Source organism: Piliocolobus tephrosceles, chromosome 9 (assembly GCF_002776525.5).
Source record: "Piliocolobus tephrosceles isolate RC106 chromosome 9, ASM277652v3, whole genome shotgun sequence".
NCBI lineage: Eukaryota > Metazoa > Chordata > Mammalia > Primates > Cercopithecidae > Piliocolobus > Piliocolobus tephrosceles.
The window spans coordinates 83,036,356-83,057,288 of NC_045442.1; the positions used below are offsets into that span (position 1 = coordinate 83,036,356).

At 39.6% G+C, this 20,933-nt stretch overlaps 1 protein-coding gene across 5 annotated transcripts in view; it reads left to right on the forward strand.

Moving 5' to 3' along the window:
• BMPR1A (bone morphogenetic protein receptor type 1A) overlaps positions 1 to 17,698 on the forward strand; it is a 161,238-nt gene extending 143,540 nt beyond the window's left edge. For all 5 annotated transcript variants that reach the window (XM_023226077.1, XM_023226078.1, XM_023226079.1 and 2 more), the window contains 6 exons: positions 2,318 to 2,462; positions 7,187 to 7,379; positions 9,225 to 9,522; positions 11,538 to 11,713; positions 13,381 to 13,511; positions 13,599 to 17,698. In XM_023226077.1, coding sequence (XP_023081845.1) covers positions 2,318 to 2,462; positions 7,187 to 7,379; positions 9,225 to 9,522; positions 11,538 to 11,713; positions 13,381 to 13,511; positions 13,599 to 13,724 — 1,069 coding nt within the window. In that variant the 3' untranslated portion in view covers positions 13,725 to 17,698. The remainder of the gene's footprint in view (positions 1 to 2,317; positions 2,463 to 7,186; positions 7,380 to 9,224; positions 9,523 to 11,537; positions 11,714 to 13,380; positions 13,512 to 13,598) is intronic.
• Positions 17,699 to 20,933: the final 3,235 nt, after the last annotated feature.

Below are 20,933 nucleotides of genomic sequence, written 5' to 3' on the forward strand. Positions count from 1 at the left end.
TTGCCTGTGCTCTGGGGCGGGGGGAAGAGGGTGTGCAAGAAAGAAAACAATAGTCATGTTATACAGCGAGGGACGCGTGTAGATAGAGTTTATATAGCCATAATAATTCAAGCACTGAATGTTGAGCTAAACAAATAATATAACTGTAAGGAGGATGTGAGGATGGAAGTATTTGCTGTTTTGGGAAGCTGCGGGGTATTAAATGATCAAATGATCAGTTAAATTTTCATATTCCCCAGTGTAAGTCAATAGTTAAAGCCTAATACTGAAAAACTTAAAATGTCAGTGTAAGGATGCTATTTAGAAATAATGAGGGCCAGGTGTGGTGGCTCACGCCTGTAATCCCAGCAGTTTGGGAGGGTGAGATGGGTGGATCACTTGAGGCCAGAAGTTCAAGACCAGCGTGACCAACCTAGTGGAACCTCAGCTCTACTAAAGATACAAAAATTCGCCTGGTGTGGTGGTGTGTCCCTGTAGTCCCAGCTACTTGGGGTTCCCAAGAATTGATCAAACCAGGAAGGCGGGGGTTGCAATGAGCTGAGAGCGCACCATTGCATTCTAGCCTGGGTGACAGAGTGAGACCCTGTCTCAAAACAAAAAAAAAAAGAGAGAAAAGAAAGAAAAAAGAATGAGGTAAATATTAAATAAGCTTCAAAAAGTCACAATTCTTTATTCTAAGAAGTGGAAACTGGATAGGAGGGGGAGGGGAGACAAGGGATGGCTTTCTCATTACCAAGCCGTGGGGAACTGTATGACATTCAAAGGTAGGCGAATAAAGATGCTTGATAAAATTAAATATTAAGTTCTATAAATATAAAATTTGATAAAGTTTAAAACTGAGTTCTAAAAGTTTATAACACAAGGGTAAGGATAAAGGTGTAGGGAAAATAGGCATTCTCATATGTTGGTGGAGGGATTCCAACTGGTGCAGCTGTTGAGGAGGTCAGTAGGGCACTCCATCAGAGTTCCAAATTCAGTAATTCCTACTACAGATATGGTAGAAAATTGTGTTTCACACTTGCATGCAGTAAGACTAGAAACCATCTAAATATTACCAGTAGGTGGCCAGGCGCAGTGGTGCACGCCTGTAATCCCAGCACTTTGGGAGGCTGAATCAGGTGGATCATTTGAGGTTAGGAGTTCAAGACCAGCCTGGCCAACATGGTGAAACTCCATCTCTAATAAAAAATAAAAATACAAAAATTAGCCAGATGTAGTGGCGGGTGCCTGTAATCCCAGCTACTTGGGAGGCTGAGGCAGGGAGGATTGCTTAAACCCGGGAGGCAAAGGTTGAAGTGAGCTGAGATTGTACCATTGCACTCCAGCCCGGGGGACTGAGTAAGACTCCGTCTCAAAATAAAGAAAGAAAGAAAAAGAAATATTACCAGTAGGTGAATGGTTAGCACCCATACAGTGGAATACTATCTAGCCTTTAAAGAAAAAGGTGACACTTGTGTACTTCTGTGGAATGATACCCCAGGTAAGAAGCAAGATGCAGAATGGCATCGGTGTCTCTCTAGAAGATGACCAGAGAAACCAGAAGTAGTTTTGTTTCTAAGGAAATAGGGAATATCTCCTTAGAGAATTACTTGAGCTCAGGAGTTCAAGACCATCCTGGGCAACATAGCAAAACCCCATCTCTATTAAAAATACAAAAAAAAAAAAAATTAACTGGGCATGGTCGCACATGCTTGTAGTCCCAGCTACTCAGGAGGCTGAGGTGGGAGGATCACTTGAGCCTGGGAGGCAGAGGTTGCAGTGAGCTGAGATCATACCACTGCATTCCAGCCTGGACAACAGAGCTAGATCCTATCTCAAAAAATATGTATTTGTTAAAAATGTGAATAGGCAGTTCACAGGAAAAAAAAAAAAACTGAACTGTGCAAAAAAAATTCAATTTCGCTAGTAACCAGAGGAAAGCATATTAGAAGAAGGCATTGTTTCATATCTATCAAGTTGGCAAAAGTCTGAAAATATGACTTCAAGGTTTGGGTTGGAATGTAAGGAAATGTATATTGTGATTATTTGAAGTCGTATTTTTTTTATAGCTAGGATGACACTTCACATCTGATTTTGATAGTTTCTTTTTACATGCCGATATGCCATAGACATCTTTCCATTTTAACATGATACGTAGAACTCTGAACTCCATTTCTAGATGTATTTAACAGGATATGTTATCCAATGATAAGACTAATTTGGATAGGATTTTGTCTGAGGGAAGGATAACAGCATAGAGAATCTCAACGTTTTCTTAACCTTAGGGGTTTTATAGTTTTTCATTTTTAATGTAGATTGTTTTCTGCTTTCTTAAAAGACATTATTGCAAGAGCATCTCAAGCAGACGTCGTTACAATCGTGATTTGGAACAGGATGAAGCATTTATTCCAGTTGGAGAATCACTAAAAGACCTTATTGACCAGTCACAAAGTTCTGGTAGTGGGTCTGGACTACCTTTATTGGTAAGTTAAAAGTTCCTATAAACATGAATGGTGTGTTGATTTAGAATATGTCCTCATGATGGTGGACAGTATAATTATTGCAGATCAGGGAACAATAATGGACACTTTTTTTGTCCTTATTTAGAAAGAGGTGTGCGTTATTGCAAGGTGAAATTAGTTAAAAATAAGAAATATGAACCAAGAAAAATAAAATAGGCAAGTAAGATAGAGCTGTAAACAAGGTTAGGAACCAAGTCCTGCAGAGAAGAACGGGGGAAGTTAGATCATGGAGTCCTATATGAAAGGCAAGAGTTAGCTCACAAGTTTTGCTCTAAGCATTTTACCAGCCGACTTAAAGAGGAATCAGGTATAAGATTCCTTGCATCTGTAAGGTTAAATGGATTGATTGAGGGAACTGTAACTATTTCAGATTCTGAAATAAAAAAGAAGTTTCAACAGATAGGCTTAGAGAGGATGCTTCTCTCGGTATACTACTACCAAAACATAGTTCAGTAAAAAATAATTTTAAAGGGGATTACAAATAAATTCCAACAAATTTGGACTGATTCTTGGTATGAGAGAAAAAAAGATAATCCCAGCAGGTTCATTTATATATGGAAATATTCAGATTTATGGGTCGAAGGAACTCTTATTTGAGAGGACCTGTGTTATGAACGCTAGATATCCAAATAGGTTTTAGTTTTTAATTGTATTAGTTGAAAGAAACTGATCTCTTCTTATTTTATTTTATTTATTTTATTTTACTTTATTTTATTTTAATTGTATTGAGACAGTCTTGCTCTGTCACCCAGGCTGGAGTGCAGTGGCCCAGTCTTGGCTCACTGCAACCCCTGCTTCCCAAGTTCAAGCAGTTCCCGTCTCAGCCTCCGAAGTAGCTGGAATTACCAGATGCACCACCACGCCTGGCTATGTTTTTGTTTTTTGTTTTTTTGGAGGGATGGGGTTTCGCCATGTTGACTAGGCTGGTCTCGAACTCCTGGCCTCAAGTGATCCTCCCACCTTGGCTCCTAAAGTGCTGGGATTACAGGCGTGAACCACCGCACCCACTCTGATCTCTAATTTTAAAATTCATTTTATTAGGTAACTCTAATTGAATTGGAAAGGTAAAAGTAAAACTGCCTTCATATGCAGACAACATGATTGTTTATGTGGAAAATCCCAAGAATGGTACAACTACTGCAGCCAGTATATGACTTTATCATGTTGCAGAATACAGTCATTGTACAGATATCATTGAATTTATATGCACTAGCAACAAACAATTAGGAAATTATAAAAACAGTATTTAAAATAGCATCAAAAACCATGAAATATTTAGAATAAGCCTAACAATTTATGCAAGACCTGCACGCTGAAAATTATAAAACATTGCTGAAAGAAATTAATAAAGCCCTAAATAAGTGGAGATGTTTATAAATCTGAGGACTCAGTATGAAGATTTCAGTTTTCCTCAAATTGGTGTGTAATTTCATTTGAATCCAAATGAAAATCAGAGCAAACTTTTATAGAAATTGATGTATATTCTAACATTTATATGGAAATGCAAAGGACTAGAAGAACCAAAACAATTTTGAAGTAGAAGAACAAAGAGGAATCACTACCTGATTTCTGGACTTACTGTAAAGCTCAATAATGATCACAATTTGGTACTGGTGTAAGGATAGATGTATTGATGAATGGAACAGATTATGGAGTTTAGAAAGTAACATGCACTTAATATGGGTAATTGATTTTAAAAAAAAAAAGGTGCCCAAGTAATTCAGTTGGAAAAAGGCAATCCGTTTAACAGATGGTGCAGGAAAAATCAGGAATCCATTTACCAAAAAGTTAATCTCAGCCCTTACCTCCTCACTCTGTATACAAAGTTAACTTGAAATGTAGCATAGTCCTAAATGTAAAAGTTGAAGTATAAAACCTCTAAAAGAAAATGTCCAAAGGAATTATTGTGACCTTGGGCAGACTTCTCAGTACATAAAAAGCACAAATCATTTTTTTAAATGATAAATCAGGCTTTATCAAAATTTAAACCTTCTGCTATTTAGAAGACACTGTTAAGAAAATGAGAAGACAAGTCACAGATTGACAAAACAGATCTGATACAGGGTGTTTGTGCAAAATATATAAAGAACTTTTGCAACTCAATAAGACAACCTAATTTTTTAAAAAAATGGCCAGAAGATTTGAACAGACACTTCCCCAAAGAAGATGAAAGAATAGCAAACAAGCACATGAAAAGATGTTCAGCATCAACAGGGATATACAAATTAAACGCAGTAAGATACTTCTACACATCCACTAGTATAGCTAAGACTGACAATATTAAGTGGTAACAAAGATGTAGATCAACTAGAAATCTCATACATTGCTGGTTGGAATGCAAAATGGTATGGCTCTTTTGAAAAAGAGTTTGACAATTGTCTGGAAAGTTAAGGGCATACTTTCTGTACAATGAAGCAATCCTTCTACTAATTATTTACCCAAGAGGTATGAAAATTTGTCCACACCAGAGGCCTGAATGTGAATGTTTATAGCAGTTTTATTTATAATAGACATAAACTGGAAGCAACCCCAAAGCTCATTAATTGGTAAATGAATAAACAAATGCTGGTACATTCATACAGTGGAATACTACTCATCAGCAAAAAGGAACAACTTCTAACACCTGTAGCAGTAACAGTGGGTGAATTTCAGAAGTATTTTATGCTACATGAAGGAAGTCAGACACAAAAGGCTACACTCCTGCCTCAGCCTCCCAAGTATGCTGGGATTAAGGCATGCGCCACCATGCCCAGCTAATTTTTGTATTTTTTTTTTTAGTAGAGGCGGGGTTTCACCATGTTGGCCAGGCTGGTCTTGAACTCCAGACTTCAGGTGATCCACCTGCCTTGGCCTCCCAAAGTGCTGGGATTACAGGCACGAGCCACCATGCCCAGCCAAAAAGTGAGAATTTTTTTACGTGATTAAAATGTTCTGTATTTTAATTGTGGTATTGGTGATTACATGATATAGATTTATCAAAAGGCTTGTTGCACTTTTCTCAAAAAGGGTACATTTTATATAAATTATAAAATCTTGACTTAAAAACTTACAGGCTGAGGCAGGCGGATCACTTGAGGTTAGGAGTTCGAGACCAGTCTGGCTAACATGGTGAAACCCCATCTCTACTAAAAATACAGAAATTAGCTGGACGTGGTGGCAGATGTCTGTAATCCCAGCTACTCGGGAGGCTGAGGCAGGAAATCGCTTGAACTGGGGAGGCAGAGGTTGCAGTGAGCTGAGATTGGCTGCTGCACTCCAGCCTGGGCAACGGAGTGAGATTCTGTCTCAAAAAAACAACAGAATTTACAAAAGGATTCTATAATAAATGATACATAAAGTCACTTTAACTTTGCACTAAATCTAGTTCATTTTAGAAGCATTTCCAACTTGGAACATAATGTCCTTGTTAATGTAGAATGATCACTAATGCTTCTGAAAATGAAAGATAACAATCCTTATACATCTTTTATTTAACAAATATGAAAGTACTTCTGATATTGTCCCAAATAAATACCTATATTCTGTGAGCAGGGGATGGATTTCAAACAAATATATACATAAATAAGAATAAAGTTATGATTGTCTTAAGTGCAGCAACTGAGAGGTTTTATGTGCTATGAAGGTGTTTAAGTGAGAAAATAGTACTCTAAGTAAAGGGAACTGGACATTCAGAAAGACCCAGAGGCAGGAATAAGCTTGAGTGAATTCTAAAAGTTGACATAAATCAAACAGGAGGTTTGTGGGTGGGTGGTCACAGCAAGTAATGGGGCCAAGCCAGATCTTGCAGGGTCTTATAGATGGGATTTTTAAGATCTTTAACTGTCATTTGGACTTTGCTGCATAATAAACCACCCCAAAACTTAGTGCCGTGAAGCAACAAACATTATTTCTCATTCTGTGAGTCTGCGGGGCAGTTCATTTGTTGGACTTGCTCAGCTAGAGCTAGGTGGTGTAGTTCACACGCATGGCCGACAGTTCATGCTGCCATTATTTGTTGTTCACAGGGTTACCAAAGCAGCAGGAAAGAGCAAGCCCCAGTCCACAAACATTTGTCAGGTCTTTGCTTGCATCATGTTCGCTGTTGTTCTTTTATCCAAAGCAGGTCATATGGCCTAAGCCCTGAGTCTGCGGGCCAGGAGTACCCATGGCTGTGTGCACTGGGAGGGGAATTATTATGACCATTTTTGCCGTTAGCCACACTGAATAACCTGTTTATAATTTCAGAATACATTGTAAATTGTTTCGTACTTTAAAGTACATTATGGCTGGGCATGGTGGCTCACACCTGTAGTCCCAGCATTTTGGGAGGCCGAGGTGGGCGGATCACCTGAGGTCAGGAGTTCAAGACCAGCCTGGTTAACATGGCTAAACCCCATCTTTACTAAAAATACAAAAAAGTTAGCTGGGTGTGGTGGCGAGTGCCTGTCATTCCAGCTACTTAGGAGGCTGAGGCAGGAGAATCACTTGAAACTAGAAGGTGAAGGTTGCAGTGAGCCGAGATTGGGCCACTGCACTCCAGTCTGGGCGATAGAGCGAGATTCCATCCAAAAAAGAAGTACATTATAAGTTTTTAACTGGAGTTGGTGGGGTATACCATGCTTTTTGATGAGATGGGCTATCCCTTTGCCAGTCTTAATGGGTTTCTTTCATCAAGAGCTCAAAACCTTCTACTTTTTTCTATAAAGGTTCAGCGAACTATTGCCAAACAGATTCAGATGGTCCGGCAGGTTGGTAAAGGCCGATATGGAGAAGTATGGATGGGTAAATGGCGTGGCGAAAAAGTGGCCGTGAAAGTATTCTTTACCACTGAAGAAGCCAGCTGGTTTCGAGAAACGGAAATCTACCAAACTGTGCTAATGCGCCATGAAAACATACTTGGTGGGTACACACTGATTCAGTCAATTTCATGTTTGACAAGGCTAGTGGGGGTGCAGGTGGAAGCCTCTATATATGCTTTGAAAACATGTGTGAGTTCAACTATATACACTTGTCTAAAGGAAACCCAGTAGAATACATGGTTTAAATACAACATAGTCTGGAATGCCAACCAAGCTGTTTCTTTACTAACCAGCTGAAGAAACAGCAGTGAGCTTCAAGTGGAAAATAATGCTAGTTTATTGGACTTACTCCCATAGTAATGAAAATCCAGTCTTTTATAGATAGTTTAAGCAGTGATTTAGGAGTAACATATGCCTTTTCCCTTTCGTAAGCCCAACAGCCCAACATGCAGTTTCATTGTATGTTCTGTGTTTAATGTGTGTTTCCCCCCATCTCCACATTTACACAATAATAGCAAAGTAATTTAGGTATGAGCTGGTCAGTCAGGTGCATAAGGCCATCTGGCTATCCTGAGTTTTCTTTTCCCTTCACCTCCTGTTTTCCTCCCTTTAATTTGTAGAGTGCATAGCACATTGCCAAGCAGGCAATTGTATTAGTTTCCTAGGGCTGCTGTATCAGTTACCACAAACTGGGTGGCTTCAACCTCCAAAACGTATTCACTCACAGTTTTCGAGGCTAGAAGTTTAAAACCAAGGTGTTGGCAGAGCTGTTGTGTCTCTGAAGACTCTAGGGGAGGAGCCTTCCTTGCCTCTTCTGGCTACCGGTGGTTGCCAGGAATTTTTGGTGTTCCTTGGCTTATAGACAACACTCTAGTCTCCGTTTCTGTCATCAAGTGGCCTTCTCCCTGGGTGCCTGGGTCCACATTTCCACCTTCTAACATCACCAGCCATTGCATTCGGGCCCACCCTAATCCTGTATGAGTTATCTTAACTTGATTACATCTGCAAAGACCCTCTTTCCAAATAAGGTCACATTTATAGGTGACATGGATTTTAGACATGAATTTTGTGGGGGAGCACTGTTCAGCTTAGCACATAGCACTCACTGACCTTTTTCTGGAGGGAAGAGGGTAGGAGAGAAAGGAAAAGACCAGGACTGTGAACCTGGCAGTCAACGAACCAGACTGAAAAGGCAGCTGTGATGAGTCACTGATGGGCAAATGGGAGTTGGCTTAATTAGGAGCTAACTCTTAGTTGAACATTCTTAATTTTATTAAAGTGTCCACTTTTTGCTTTGAAATCAAGAGCCTTTTCCACTAGAGAATCATGTAGGTTGATAATACTCTCCAGGTTATTTGTATAATATGTGATCGTTTTCTTTTCTTTTCTTTTTTCTTTTTTTTTTTTTTTGGAGACGGAGACTCGTTCTGTCGCCCAGGCTGGAGTGCAGTGGCGCCATCTCAAATCACTGCAACCTCTGCCTCCAGGTTCAAGTGATTCTCCTGCCTCAGCCTCCAGAGTAGCTGGAACTACAGGCACGTGCCACCATGGCCGGCTAATTTTTGTATTTTTAGTAGAGACGGGGTTTTGCCATGTTGGCCAGGCTAGTCTCGAGCTCCTGACCTCAAGTGATCCGCCCGCCTCAGGCTCCCAAAGTGCTAGGATTACAGGTGTGAGCCACCGCACCCGGCATATGTGATCTTTTTCTTAATCACATTATCACTTTCATGATTATTAAGATTATAATAAATTTATTGTAGAAGTACAGTTATATGTGTAAATGTAGAAATAAAATTTTTAGTAACACATTCACGATTTGGTGTCAGGCAAATTAAAGTTTCACTGTCTGCACGTGATACCTAAGTTTTTCTCAATATCCAGAGTGAGCATTACTTCTCCCTAGCCATCTCTGATGACTAACCTTTTAAACTCATCAACTGGACAGGTTTCATAGCGGCAGACATTAAAGGTACAGGTTCCTGGACTCAGCTCTATTTGATTACTGATTACCATGAAAATGGATCTCTCTATGACTTCCTGAAATGTGCTACACTGGACACCAGAGCCCTGCTCAAATTGGCTTATTCGGCTGCCTGTGGTCTGTGCCACCTGCACACAGAAATTTATGGCACCCAAGGAAAGCCCGCAATTGCTCATCGAGACCTAAAGAGCAAAAACATCCTCATCAAGAAAAATGGGAGTTGCTGTATTGCTGACCTGGGCCTTGCTGTTAAATTCAACAGGTGAGTGGTTCTTTGCCCCACTGTTTTGAAATTTTTTTAATCTCCGAAAGATATTTCCCTATTTGTATTCAAGATAATGGAATTCTAAAACTGTGCACATGCTCGTTTTTAGTTACATAAATACATAGTTGGGGGGATTTTGTTCTTTTTACAAAAATTGTGTCCTACTCCTCCTATACATAATTCTTGATATTTTTTTTTGGATTTTTTTTTTTTTTTTTTTTTGGTGAGACAGTGTCTCACTCAGTTGCCCAGGCTGGAATACAGTAGTGTGATCATAGCTTACTGCAATGTCGACCTCATGGGCTCAAGCAATCCTCCCACCTCAGCCTCCTGAGTAGCTAGGACTACCGGCGTGCACTGCAACACCTGGCTAATGTTTTTATTTTTGTAGAGATGGGGTCTCACTGTGTTGCCTAGGATGATCTCAAACTCCTAAGCTCAAGTGAGCCTCCCAAAGTGCTGGGATAACAGGTGTGAGCCACCACGCCCAGCCGGATTTCCTTTGTTATAGTCTTAGCCATCCTTCCATTTCAGCTGATGTAAATCTACCTCATTCTTTTTTATAGATGCAGAGTTTTCCGTATCTGGAGGTACTGTAGTTTATTCTTAAGACCCAACTGATGAACATTAAAGGTGTCTTCAGTTGATTATTAAAAAGGTTTTAACATTGTTGCATTTTATCCGTATGTTATATATTGGATCCTTGTGCACTTGTACAAGCATTTCTTCATGATGGATTCCTAGAGAAGGGCCTGCTGAGGCAGTGAGTTTATACATATTAAACTATGGTATGTTGCATATTATTTCTTTCAGGAGTGTGCCTTAGTTTGCACACCCGTAAGCAGTAGAGATAAGGATGTCATTTTTCTATCACCACTTGATAGTGTCAGTATTTTAAAACAAATGCAAGTGTTAGAAATTACAAATTTTTAGAAAACCTTTGAAACCATTTTAATCTCGTTAATTCTAGAATGGAGTGGCTGCTTTACATTTCAGAATTCATTTTAGGCTGTAACATCAAAGTCCCAGTCTTTAAAACAACTGTAAGGGACATTTAAATCTGTTACAGTGTTCTGAGTCAGTGTAGTATTTGTTGGCTCAGATATTTATCAGATGCTATAAGAAAATACAGTCCATATATTGATCACTACTTTAAAGTAATTATTACTAATTGTCAGTATGATCATGTAAACATTGCTAACAACAGAACTATGTTGATTGGACCCATAAAGAAGAAAATGCAATCCTATGTCACAAAGCCTTAGTGTAACATATGAGAGTGGTAAAAGCAAACAATTCCTCTTCTATTTACATATTCACCACTTCTCAGACATAATTATCTACTACTTTTTTTTTTTTTTTTTTTTTTTAAGACAGAGTCTCACTCTGTTGCCTAGGCTGGAGTGCAGTGGCATGGTCTCGGCTCACTGCAGTCTCCACCTCCCAGGTTCAAGTAATTTTCATGCCTCAGCCTCCCAAGTAGCTGGAGTTATAGTCAAGTGCACACCACTCCTGGTTAACTTTTGTATTTTTAGTAGAGGCAGTGTTTCACCATGTTGGCCAGGCTGATCTCAAAAACCTGACCTCAGGTGATCCGCCCTCCTTGGCCTCCCAAAGTGCTGAGATTACAGGCATGAGCAACCATGCCTGGCCTTACTTTATCTTATATTCAGTGTTGTCCTCTTTCTTAGACACCAAACTTGTTTAGTGACAAAACCTGACCTGAATGGATGTGAGGTATGTATTGCCCTTATCCAGTTGAGTAGGGCTATTGGACTTAGTGTTTTGCTGCAGACACAGTACTGAGTTTGTTTAAGAGTGCTGCCCCAACCCTACCGAGGATGTCATGTAGTATGTAGCATGTATTTAAAGAAAAATCTGAAAAATGCTAAATTCCACAATACATCTGGCCCCAAGGAGAAAAAGAAGCTCTTATAAAATAGGACAAAAATGCAAGATAAACTATTTTATTCTTAGCCCTTAACTTGGACATTGGCTTTCTTTTGTTTCAGTGATACAAATGAAGTTGACGTGCCCTTGAATACCAGGGTGGGCACCAAACGCTACATGGCTCCAGAAGTGCTGGACGAAAGCCTGAATAAAAACCACTTCCAGCCCTACATCATGGCTGACATCTACAGCTTCGGCCTGATCATTTGGGAGATGGCTCGTCGTTGTATCACAGGAGGTAGGAGTTTGAGTAGTTTGTGATTATGTTTTTTTACCCATCATTTAAAAAATAACAGCTCTAGTTATATAACTTTTTATTTTTTAATTTTTGTGGGCATATAGTAGGTGTATATATTATTGGATAAGGAGCTATTTTGGTACAGGCATGCTGTGTGTAATAATCACATCTTGAAGAATTGGATATCCCTTCAGACATTTATCCTTTGTTTCATCAACCAATTATAGTCCTTGAGTTATTTTTAAGTGTACAATTAAATTATTATTAACTGTAGTCCCCCCTGTTGTGCTATCATCTACCAGGTCTTATTCATTTTTCTATTTTGTTTCTACTCATTAAACATCCCCCCGACCCCCTGCTACCCTTCCCAACCTCTGGTAACCATCCTTCTGTTCTCTGTCTCCATGAGTTCAGTTGTTTTGACTTTTAGATCTCACAAGTAAGTGAGAACATGTGAAGTTTGTCTTTCTGTGCCTGGCTTATTTTACTTAATGACCTCCAGTTCCTCCATGTTATTTCAGAAGACAGAATCTCATTCCTTTTTCTGGCTGAATAATACTCCATTGTGTATAGGTGCCAGATTTTCTTGATCTGTTCATCTGTTGATGGTCACTTAGGTTGCTTCCACATCTTGGCTATTGTGAACGGTGCTGCAGCAAACATGCGGGTGCAGATATCTCTTCGGTTAGCTCATTTCCTTTCTTTTGGGTGTACACCTAGGAGTGCAATTACTGGCAGTTATGTAATTTAGATGTGACATATGTCAGAGTTCCCAAGACTGCCCCCAGGTTGTGCGATTTCGCTTGAAGGACCACAGGACTAGGCATGTGGTTGTCTCAATGGCTAACATTTATCCCAGTGAAAGGATACAAATCAAAATCAGCCAAGTTTTAGCAAACCAGGCGAGGCTTCCCAGAGTCCTGTCCCAGTGGAGTCAGGGTGTGCTTCATTCCTCCTACGAGTTGTGACAACACATACAAAGTGTTCTTGTGTGGGGAAGCTCCTTAGAGACTTGGCGCCCAGAGATTTTACTGGAGGCTGGTCACATAGGCATCCTCTGCCTGGCGTGTAGCAGAATTCCAGCAGGAAAGCAGACGTGCAGTACACACCACATTGTTTGCACAAGCAGCCCAGGAGTGGTGAGTCACCCTCACCGTTTCCGGGAAGTTTGATATCCATGTAGGGAACTGTTTACCATTCATGTACCCAGGCACTGGCCAAGGCCAAACCTTGCAAGCCGCCTTTCCTAAGGGAAGGTCTTAGGCCTGCTGTGTGAACCCTTTTCTGCACCTCATAGGTCTTTCTACTGCAGAGCAAAATGAAAAAATAATAAATCTGTTCATTAGTAGGAACAACCGTGTGAGTAAATAATTATACTTGAGGGTAAATGGCTGATTTCACCTTGCTTATTTTTTGTAAGGAAGATTGGTATGCCCTTTGTTGATGGACTCTGTCACAGTTGTGATGACTTCCCTGGTGGAGGTAGAGGAAATAGTTGGACATAAATAAGAGAAAAACATACATCTACTATTAAGAGTGAATCATCATGTCTGTATTTTTTCTTGTGTAAGAATCCGTTTTAGTTCCATAGTTTAGCAAAAGACGCTTAATAGATTGGTATATTTTGTCCAGCAACCGTTTTTGTGCTCATGTTTTCTCCCTTACAGGGATCGTGGAAGAGTACCAATTGCCATATTACAACATGGTACCGAGTGATCCGTCATACGAAGATATGCGTGAGGTTGTGTGTGTCAAACGTTTGCGGCCAATTGTGTCTAATCGGTGGAACAGTGATGAAGTGAGTGGAACTCAGTCCCCTGAAGAAGTGATTGGTAAATGCCACGAAAGATACTCTCTGCTCACTAAACATCTCTTTACTTTTCAGTGTTTACGAGCAGTTTTGAAGCTAATGTCAGAATGCTGGGCCCACAATCCAGCCTCCAGACTCACAGCGTTGAGAATTAAGAAGACGCTTGCCAAGATGGTTGAATCCCAAGATGTAAAAATCTGATGGTGAAACCATCGGAGGAGAAACTCTAGACTGCAAGACTGTTTTTACCCATGGCATGGGTGGAATTAGAGTGGAATAAGGATGTTAACTTGGTTCTCAGACTCTTTCTTCACTACGTGTTCACAGGCTGCTAATATTAAACGTTTCAGTACTCTTACTAGAATACAAGCTGGGAACTTCTAAACACTTAATTCTTTATATATGGACAGCTTTATTTTAAATGTGGTTTTTGATGCCTTTTTTTAAATGGGTTTTTATGAACTGCATCAAGACTTCAATCCTGATTAGTGTCTCCAGTCAAGCTCTGGGTACTGAATTGCCTGTTCATAAAACGGTGCTTTCTGTGAAAGCCTTAAGAAGATAAATGAGTGCAGCAGAGATGGAGAAATAGACTTTGCCTTCTACCTGAGACACTCAGTTCATTTGTATTCTACCTTTGTAAAACAGCCTATAAATGATGATGTGTTTGGGATACTGCTTAGTTTATGATAGTTTGTCCTGCCTTCCTTAATGATGTGTGTGTGTATCCATGCACATGCACGCCAGGATTCCTCTGCTGCCATTTGAATTAGAAGAAAATAATTTATATGCATGCACAGGAAGATATTGGTGGCCGGTGGTTTTGTGCTTTAAAAATGCAATATCTGACCAAGATTTGCCAATCTCATATAAGCCATTTACCTTGCAAGTGAGATAGCTTCCCCACCAGCTCTGTTTTTTAACATGAAAGCTGATACCAAGGCCAAAAGAAGTTTAAAGCATCTGTAAATTTGGACTGTTTTCCTTCTACCACCATTTTTTTTGTGGTTATTTTTGTCATGGAAAGCATCCTCTCCAAAGTTGGAGCTTCTAATGCCATGAACCATGCTTACAAAGAAAGCACTTCTTATTGAAGTGAATTCCTGCATTTGATAGCAATGTAAGTGCCTATGACCGTGTTCTGTATTCTTTATTCTCAGTAACTTTTAAAAGGGAAGTTATTTATATTTTGTGTATAATGTGCTTTATTTGCAAATCACCCACTCCTTTACAACCATACTTTATATATGTACATACATTCATACTGTAGAAACCAGCTCATGTGTACCTCACATCCCATCCTTAAGGGAAGAAATGTTATAAAGTAGAACTAAATACGAATTTTCAGAATTAATGCATTCAAAGTAATATATCAAATCCAGAACTTTGTTAACTTCAGGCAAAAACTTCATTAGGGTAATATCTCAATTTTTTCAAATGAAAGGATTCTTTAATTAGAAATTTATATGTCAGAGCTGTTATAAATTTATCAGCTGTTAAATACGTTTTGGACATCTACATCATTTGAGATTTTTGGTTTTTTTGATTTCTGTTCCCTAACTTGTGAAGACAATGAAAAATCAGGCAGAAATATTTAGTATCTAGTCAGTATCTGTAGCTACACTGTATAACTGTTCTTCAATAAAGTGGTACATATTTTATAGATGTCTTGTTATCTCAAGAAATCTGATTTACATAAACTTATACTTCTTTAATGCCTTTTAAATATTAATCTATTCTGAGCAGACAACTCATGAGTACATCAAGTGAGATAGTTTTATTTGATTATAACAAAATAAATGTGATTATGTCACAGCATTGTCAAAAAGGTTTAAATTAAACAGGAGGAAATCAGCATATGTCCACCCATTACCAAAATGTGACTGTCATTTAAGGTTAAAACTTACAAATCTGTCTACACATCAAATTTCACAAATTTGAAACTTGCCTTAACCATTTTGATTAATAAGTTTCATCTACCATAATTAAAGTCTGAAGTGTTCATCAAGATAAGTAAATTTGCATATGGATAATACCAAATAACTTGCTTTTTCAGAATTTTTCCCCATATGTATACTGAGAAATACAAATATTTTAATCTAAGTTGCTATGTAATATGATCGCACTTAGAACACGCAATTTACTTACCCTTGGTTTACTTTTGACTTGATACCATAAATCTTTAAAATCATTTGTCATGTTAATAAAATATGTAAAGACAGGCAAAGTTTATTCTTGGAAATGTTCAAATGGCATGTGGAAGCAAAATATTACAGCTAGTATGTGAGACCACTATTACGGTTTTTAAAAATTAACTTGGTCTAGTAAAAGTGATATCAAGAGTTAATCTTAGAAACTTGTTCAGTAAAAACATTTTCTAGTATAACATATTCTTTAAAAAGCAAATGCTGCCATCTTTGGAATCTTAATCTAAAAATGTGGCCAGGCGCGGTAGCTCACGCCTGTAATCCCAGCACTTTGGGAGGCCAAGGTGGGCGGATCACAAGGTCAGGAGTTCAAGACCAGCCTGGCCAACTTGGTGAAACCCCATCTCTACTAAAAATACCAAACTCAGCCGGGCATGGTGGCGGGCGCCTGTAATCCCAGCTGCGTGGGAGGCTGAAGCAGGAGAATCGCTTGAAACCAGAAGCAGAGGGTTGCAGTGAGCCGAGATCGTGCCACTGTACTCCAGCCTGGGCAAAAGAGCGTAACTCCATCTCAAACAAACAAGCAAGTAAATAACAAAAACCAAAAATTTTGCATTTAACTTAGTTTTTGTCTCTCCTTTCCACTCTTATTCTTAAATCTGAAGCTCATCGAATAAGCGAAATATTTAAAGAATATGATAGACCAGCAAGAAGAAGCATTATGTAGTACCATAGTTAGTAAATTTGTAAAACTTTGGACGCCATTATTTGGTCCCACTTGCAATTTAATGTTTTTTAAATGTGTAGCTTCATTTAGATATCTGTAAGTAATTAAAATATAAAAGCAAACAAAAAACCCAAACTACCTGACTATGAACAGGAGAAGTTAACCCTCAAAGAGAGTTATCCTTGTGAATTCTCTTTATGCTGGCAAATAGCTCTAGGATTAAAGGCACATTAGGGTTTCCTTCAGTTTGTTTATTCTAAGCTTTTACTGTGTTTCATATTGAACAAGTTTCTGATGTACAAAACTTGAATCCGATTTCTTTGGAAATATTTTCACAAAAGTTATTTTAATCAATATTTTACATTGCCTTTCCAGTGTCCAGAAGTGTTTCTAAACTTTGAAAGTGACCTATAGTTTTTTAAAAGTATGTTTTCCTAGAATGTGCCAAATTTTGATTTACTTACTCTAACAATCAATACTTTTCTTGAGATGCTTTGTTCTGTTTAGAACAAAAATGCACTATAGTTTTTAAAGAATCATACATCTTTGAGTTGGCCCAAGATCAAATTTGATATTGAATAATTTATTCCAGGGCAGCTTTCATAAACACACTTCATAGATGTTGTTTTGAAATGTTTCTAAGTATCTAAAATCGTTTCAACGGCAGAAATGATTTTTATTTTAACAAAAAGATGATGATAGCCCTCGTAGTGTTTAAAAGTGGTCATATTTATACTGACTTTGAGTCAGGTATTAAAATAGCAGTGCCACAGCTCATCTCTTGCCTGAGTGCTGCCGTGAGAGTCACAGTGGAAACTGCAGGGAGGAGGCGTGTTCCTAAGAACCAAAATCCAGGGCAGCATCCTGTGAAGCCACGTGTAATGATGGTCCCATAAGGAAAGTGTGGGAATACGGCTTTTGCAAAGGATTATCTATTGTAATTTTAGCTTATGCTCTGTATTCTGTTTTCTATGGAATTATTTAAGCCCTTTTAGTGATCTTTGTCCTGGCCCATTTAAAAACTAAAATGTAGTATATATTGTATAAAATGAAAATATCATTATTGCTTCATTAGGGAAAACTGTACATAGGCATTGAAAAAAGGGTAAAGGCAAGCAGTTTTATCAGGCAATTGTAAAACACCAAAAATACAGATTTGTCTTTGATATGTAACACACTAAATGTATTTTGTACAGCATCTGGTTTAAAAGGTGCCTTATTAAGTTTACCGTTACTTGCTTTGTTCTATATACAGATTATGTCCAATGTATCATTTTGAAGTAAATAACCTTATTTTAGTACACTTTAGTAATGTTTTTTGTGATGCTACACTCAGACGGTATTGTGCATCAGAAATCATATGTTGAGATTTTTATAACACATAAGTTAGTGTACATACATATGTTCCTGAGATGTGCACTTCAGCTACCAGAAACCCAGTATGGAGCACAGGTAGGTACACGCTTGCCTTGTGGAGATAGAGAACTTCTAAACCTATCACATTGCAGGGCTTTTTCCTTTAAAATAACAAGACAAAACATTGTTTTCTTTTTTTGAGACGGAGTTTTGCTCTTGTTGCCCAGGCTGGAGTGCGACGGCGTGATCTCAGCTCACTGCAACGTTTGCCTCCCAGGTTCAAGCAATTCTCCTGCCTCAGCCTCCCAAGTAGCTGGAACTACAGATGTTTGCCACCACGCCTGGCTAATTTTTTTGTGTTTTTAGTAGAGACAGGGTTTCACCATGTTGGCGAGGCTGGTCTCAAACTCCAGACCTCAGGTGGCCCACTTGCCTTGGCCTCTCAAAGTGCTGAGATTACAGGCATGAGCCACCGTGCCTGGCCAAAACATTGTGTTCTGATGATGGAAATGTACTCATGGCAGAAAATTTGGGAAACAACAGGCAAGAATAAAGCAAATAAAATTCACACAAAGTTCTATTGCCAGACATTACCACTATGTACATTTGAGTGTTTCTTTTCAATCTTTTTTGTTTGTTTGTTTGTTTTTGAGACGGAGTCTTGCTCTGTCACCTAGGCTGGAGTGCAGTGGTGCGATCTCGGCTCAATGCAACCTCTGCCTCCTGGGTTCAAGCGATTCCCCTGCTTCAGCCTCCCAAGTAGCCGGGATTACAGGTGCACACCACCACGCCTGGCTAATTTTTGTATTTTAGTAGAGACGCGGTTTCATCATGTTGGTCAGGCTGGTCTTCAACTCCTGACCTCAAGTGATCTGCCTACCTCGGCCTCCCAAAGTGCCAGGATTACAGGAGTGAGCACCGCACCTGGCCTTACTCTTTTTTTATGTGGCTTTTTTTTTGTAATATTAGGATCCTAGTATGCCATTAAATAGCCATTGAGAACTTTTTTTAATGACTGCACAATATTCGACCAGGTAGCTGGAGAAATTTCTGTGCTCACTCCCCTATTGAATATTTGGATTATTCTCGTTTTGAAAAATAGATATTGAACATCTTTATACATAAATCTTTATTTTCTTATATTACATTTCTGAAAATGGGACTAGTGAATATGAACTTTTCAAAGATCCTTTAAGGTGGAAAAAGTCTAAGGTTCTTGGAAAACATCGCCATATTGCTGCTCACAAAGCTTTTCATTTTCATTCCTGCTAGCAGTTCATGAGCTTAGAGTGATGGGATGCATTTACCTGGCCTTCAGATGCCCCTGCTGCAATGGGAATTGAAGCCATGGATGGCTTTCCTCCTGCTGTGCAATACTGTCTTGTCGTCTTCCCCCCTGTCCTGAGTCCCACTGCCAGTCAGGGCTGTTTTCAGGTGTATGTGAACTCATCCCAGCAGTATGCCTTCTGCTGCCTTTTCCTAGGGAACTGAACATGTTAAATCACAGACAAGATGTGGCACTGGTTAATGTTCCTCAAAAGAAATGCGTGTTTGGAGGCAGCCTGTTACAGATTGCTCACGGGAGTCTCTGTTCAGTGTCATTGTAAGGCAGTTTCTCAGAATAAGCGCGGGCGCTCTGATGCAGCCTGGTAAAGAAGACTTCTGGGGCCTGCAAATGGTTGCTAGCTTTCCTTCTGTCTGTGGAAACACTGTATAAATGTATTCATTTCTCCTTTCCAGCAATCTCTTAGTCTCACTGCTCCACTCCAAGGTTTCTTTAATATTATTAATAGAACAGACATTAAGAAACAGAATTGTCTAATCCTTGTTCTTCCAAAATAGGTTTAATCCTTGTAGAAAGTTTCAAGCAGACACTAAGGCAGTTATTAAGTCGTCACTTAGAGAAACATTTGTCTGCTGATAGCAGCATATTAACCATTCTGAATGTCATCCTTATATTAAGTTAGGCGCATGCTCCTACACAGCCTTGGCTCAGCCCTTGGAGCATACAGTCTTGACTGGGTGCACATGATCCGCTGAAAGTGGCCAGCAGTGAGCAGAGGCCACCTACTGTCAGCAGCACTGCTGCAGGCATAGAGACTTAAATGTGTGAGTGCTGGTATAAGCAGAAGTGGGAGAGTCACCTCGATGCTGGGATCCAGATGGCAGCTTAGTTCAAGTGCAGTGGCACATACCAAAATTAATTTTTGGATGGGAGCAAGGACTAGGGCTGAAAGATTCATTCATAATTTTGTTTTGTTTTAAGATGGAATTTCCCTCTATCACCCAGGCTGGAGCACAATGGGGTGATCCCAGCTCACTGCAACCTCTGCCTCCCGGATTCAAGCAATTCTCCAGCCTCAGCCACCTGAGAAGCTGGGATTACAGGCGTGCACCACCACACTCAGCTAATTTTATATTTTTAGTAGAGACGGGGTTTACCGTGTTGGCCAGGCTAGTCTTGAACTCCCAACCTCAGGAGATCTGCCCACCTCGGCCTTCCAGAGTGCTGGGATTATAGGCATGAGCCACTGCGCCCAGCCCATAATCTCCTTTTGACATAGGAATTGTTAATTCACATTCTTTGATGGAATATGTGTGGCCTGCCTATTGCTCCTCTGAATCTTAGCAGCTTCTTGGTCTTTGTTCAAATGAAATCTAAGTCAATTGCCTATCTCTCAGTGTCCCTACATCCATCTCAGTGCTCATTTCCTAATTTTTTCTTCTTTAGAGACAGTCTCACACTGTCACCCAGGCTAGTGTGCAGCGGCTGTTCACAGGCACAATCATAATGTACTGTAGCCTCAAACTCCTGATCTCAAGTCGTCCTCCCACCTCAGCCTCTTAGCTGGGACCATGCCACCATGCCTGGCTCACATTCTAAACACTATGCAGGAAGCTTGAAGTGTTAACATCTAAAAATCAATATGGAATGTTTATATTGAAAATATTTTCGGCCGGGTGCAGTGGCTAACTCCTCTAATCCCAGCACTTTGGGAGGCCAAGGCGGGCAGACCACCTGAGGTCAGGAGCAGCCTGGCCAACATATAGTGAAACCCTGTCTCTACTAAAAGGTACAAAAATTAGCTGGGTGTAGTGGTACACGCCTGTAGTAAGGCAGGAGAATTGCGTGAACCCAGGAAGCAGAGGTTGCAGTGAGCTGAGATTGCGCCACTGCAT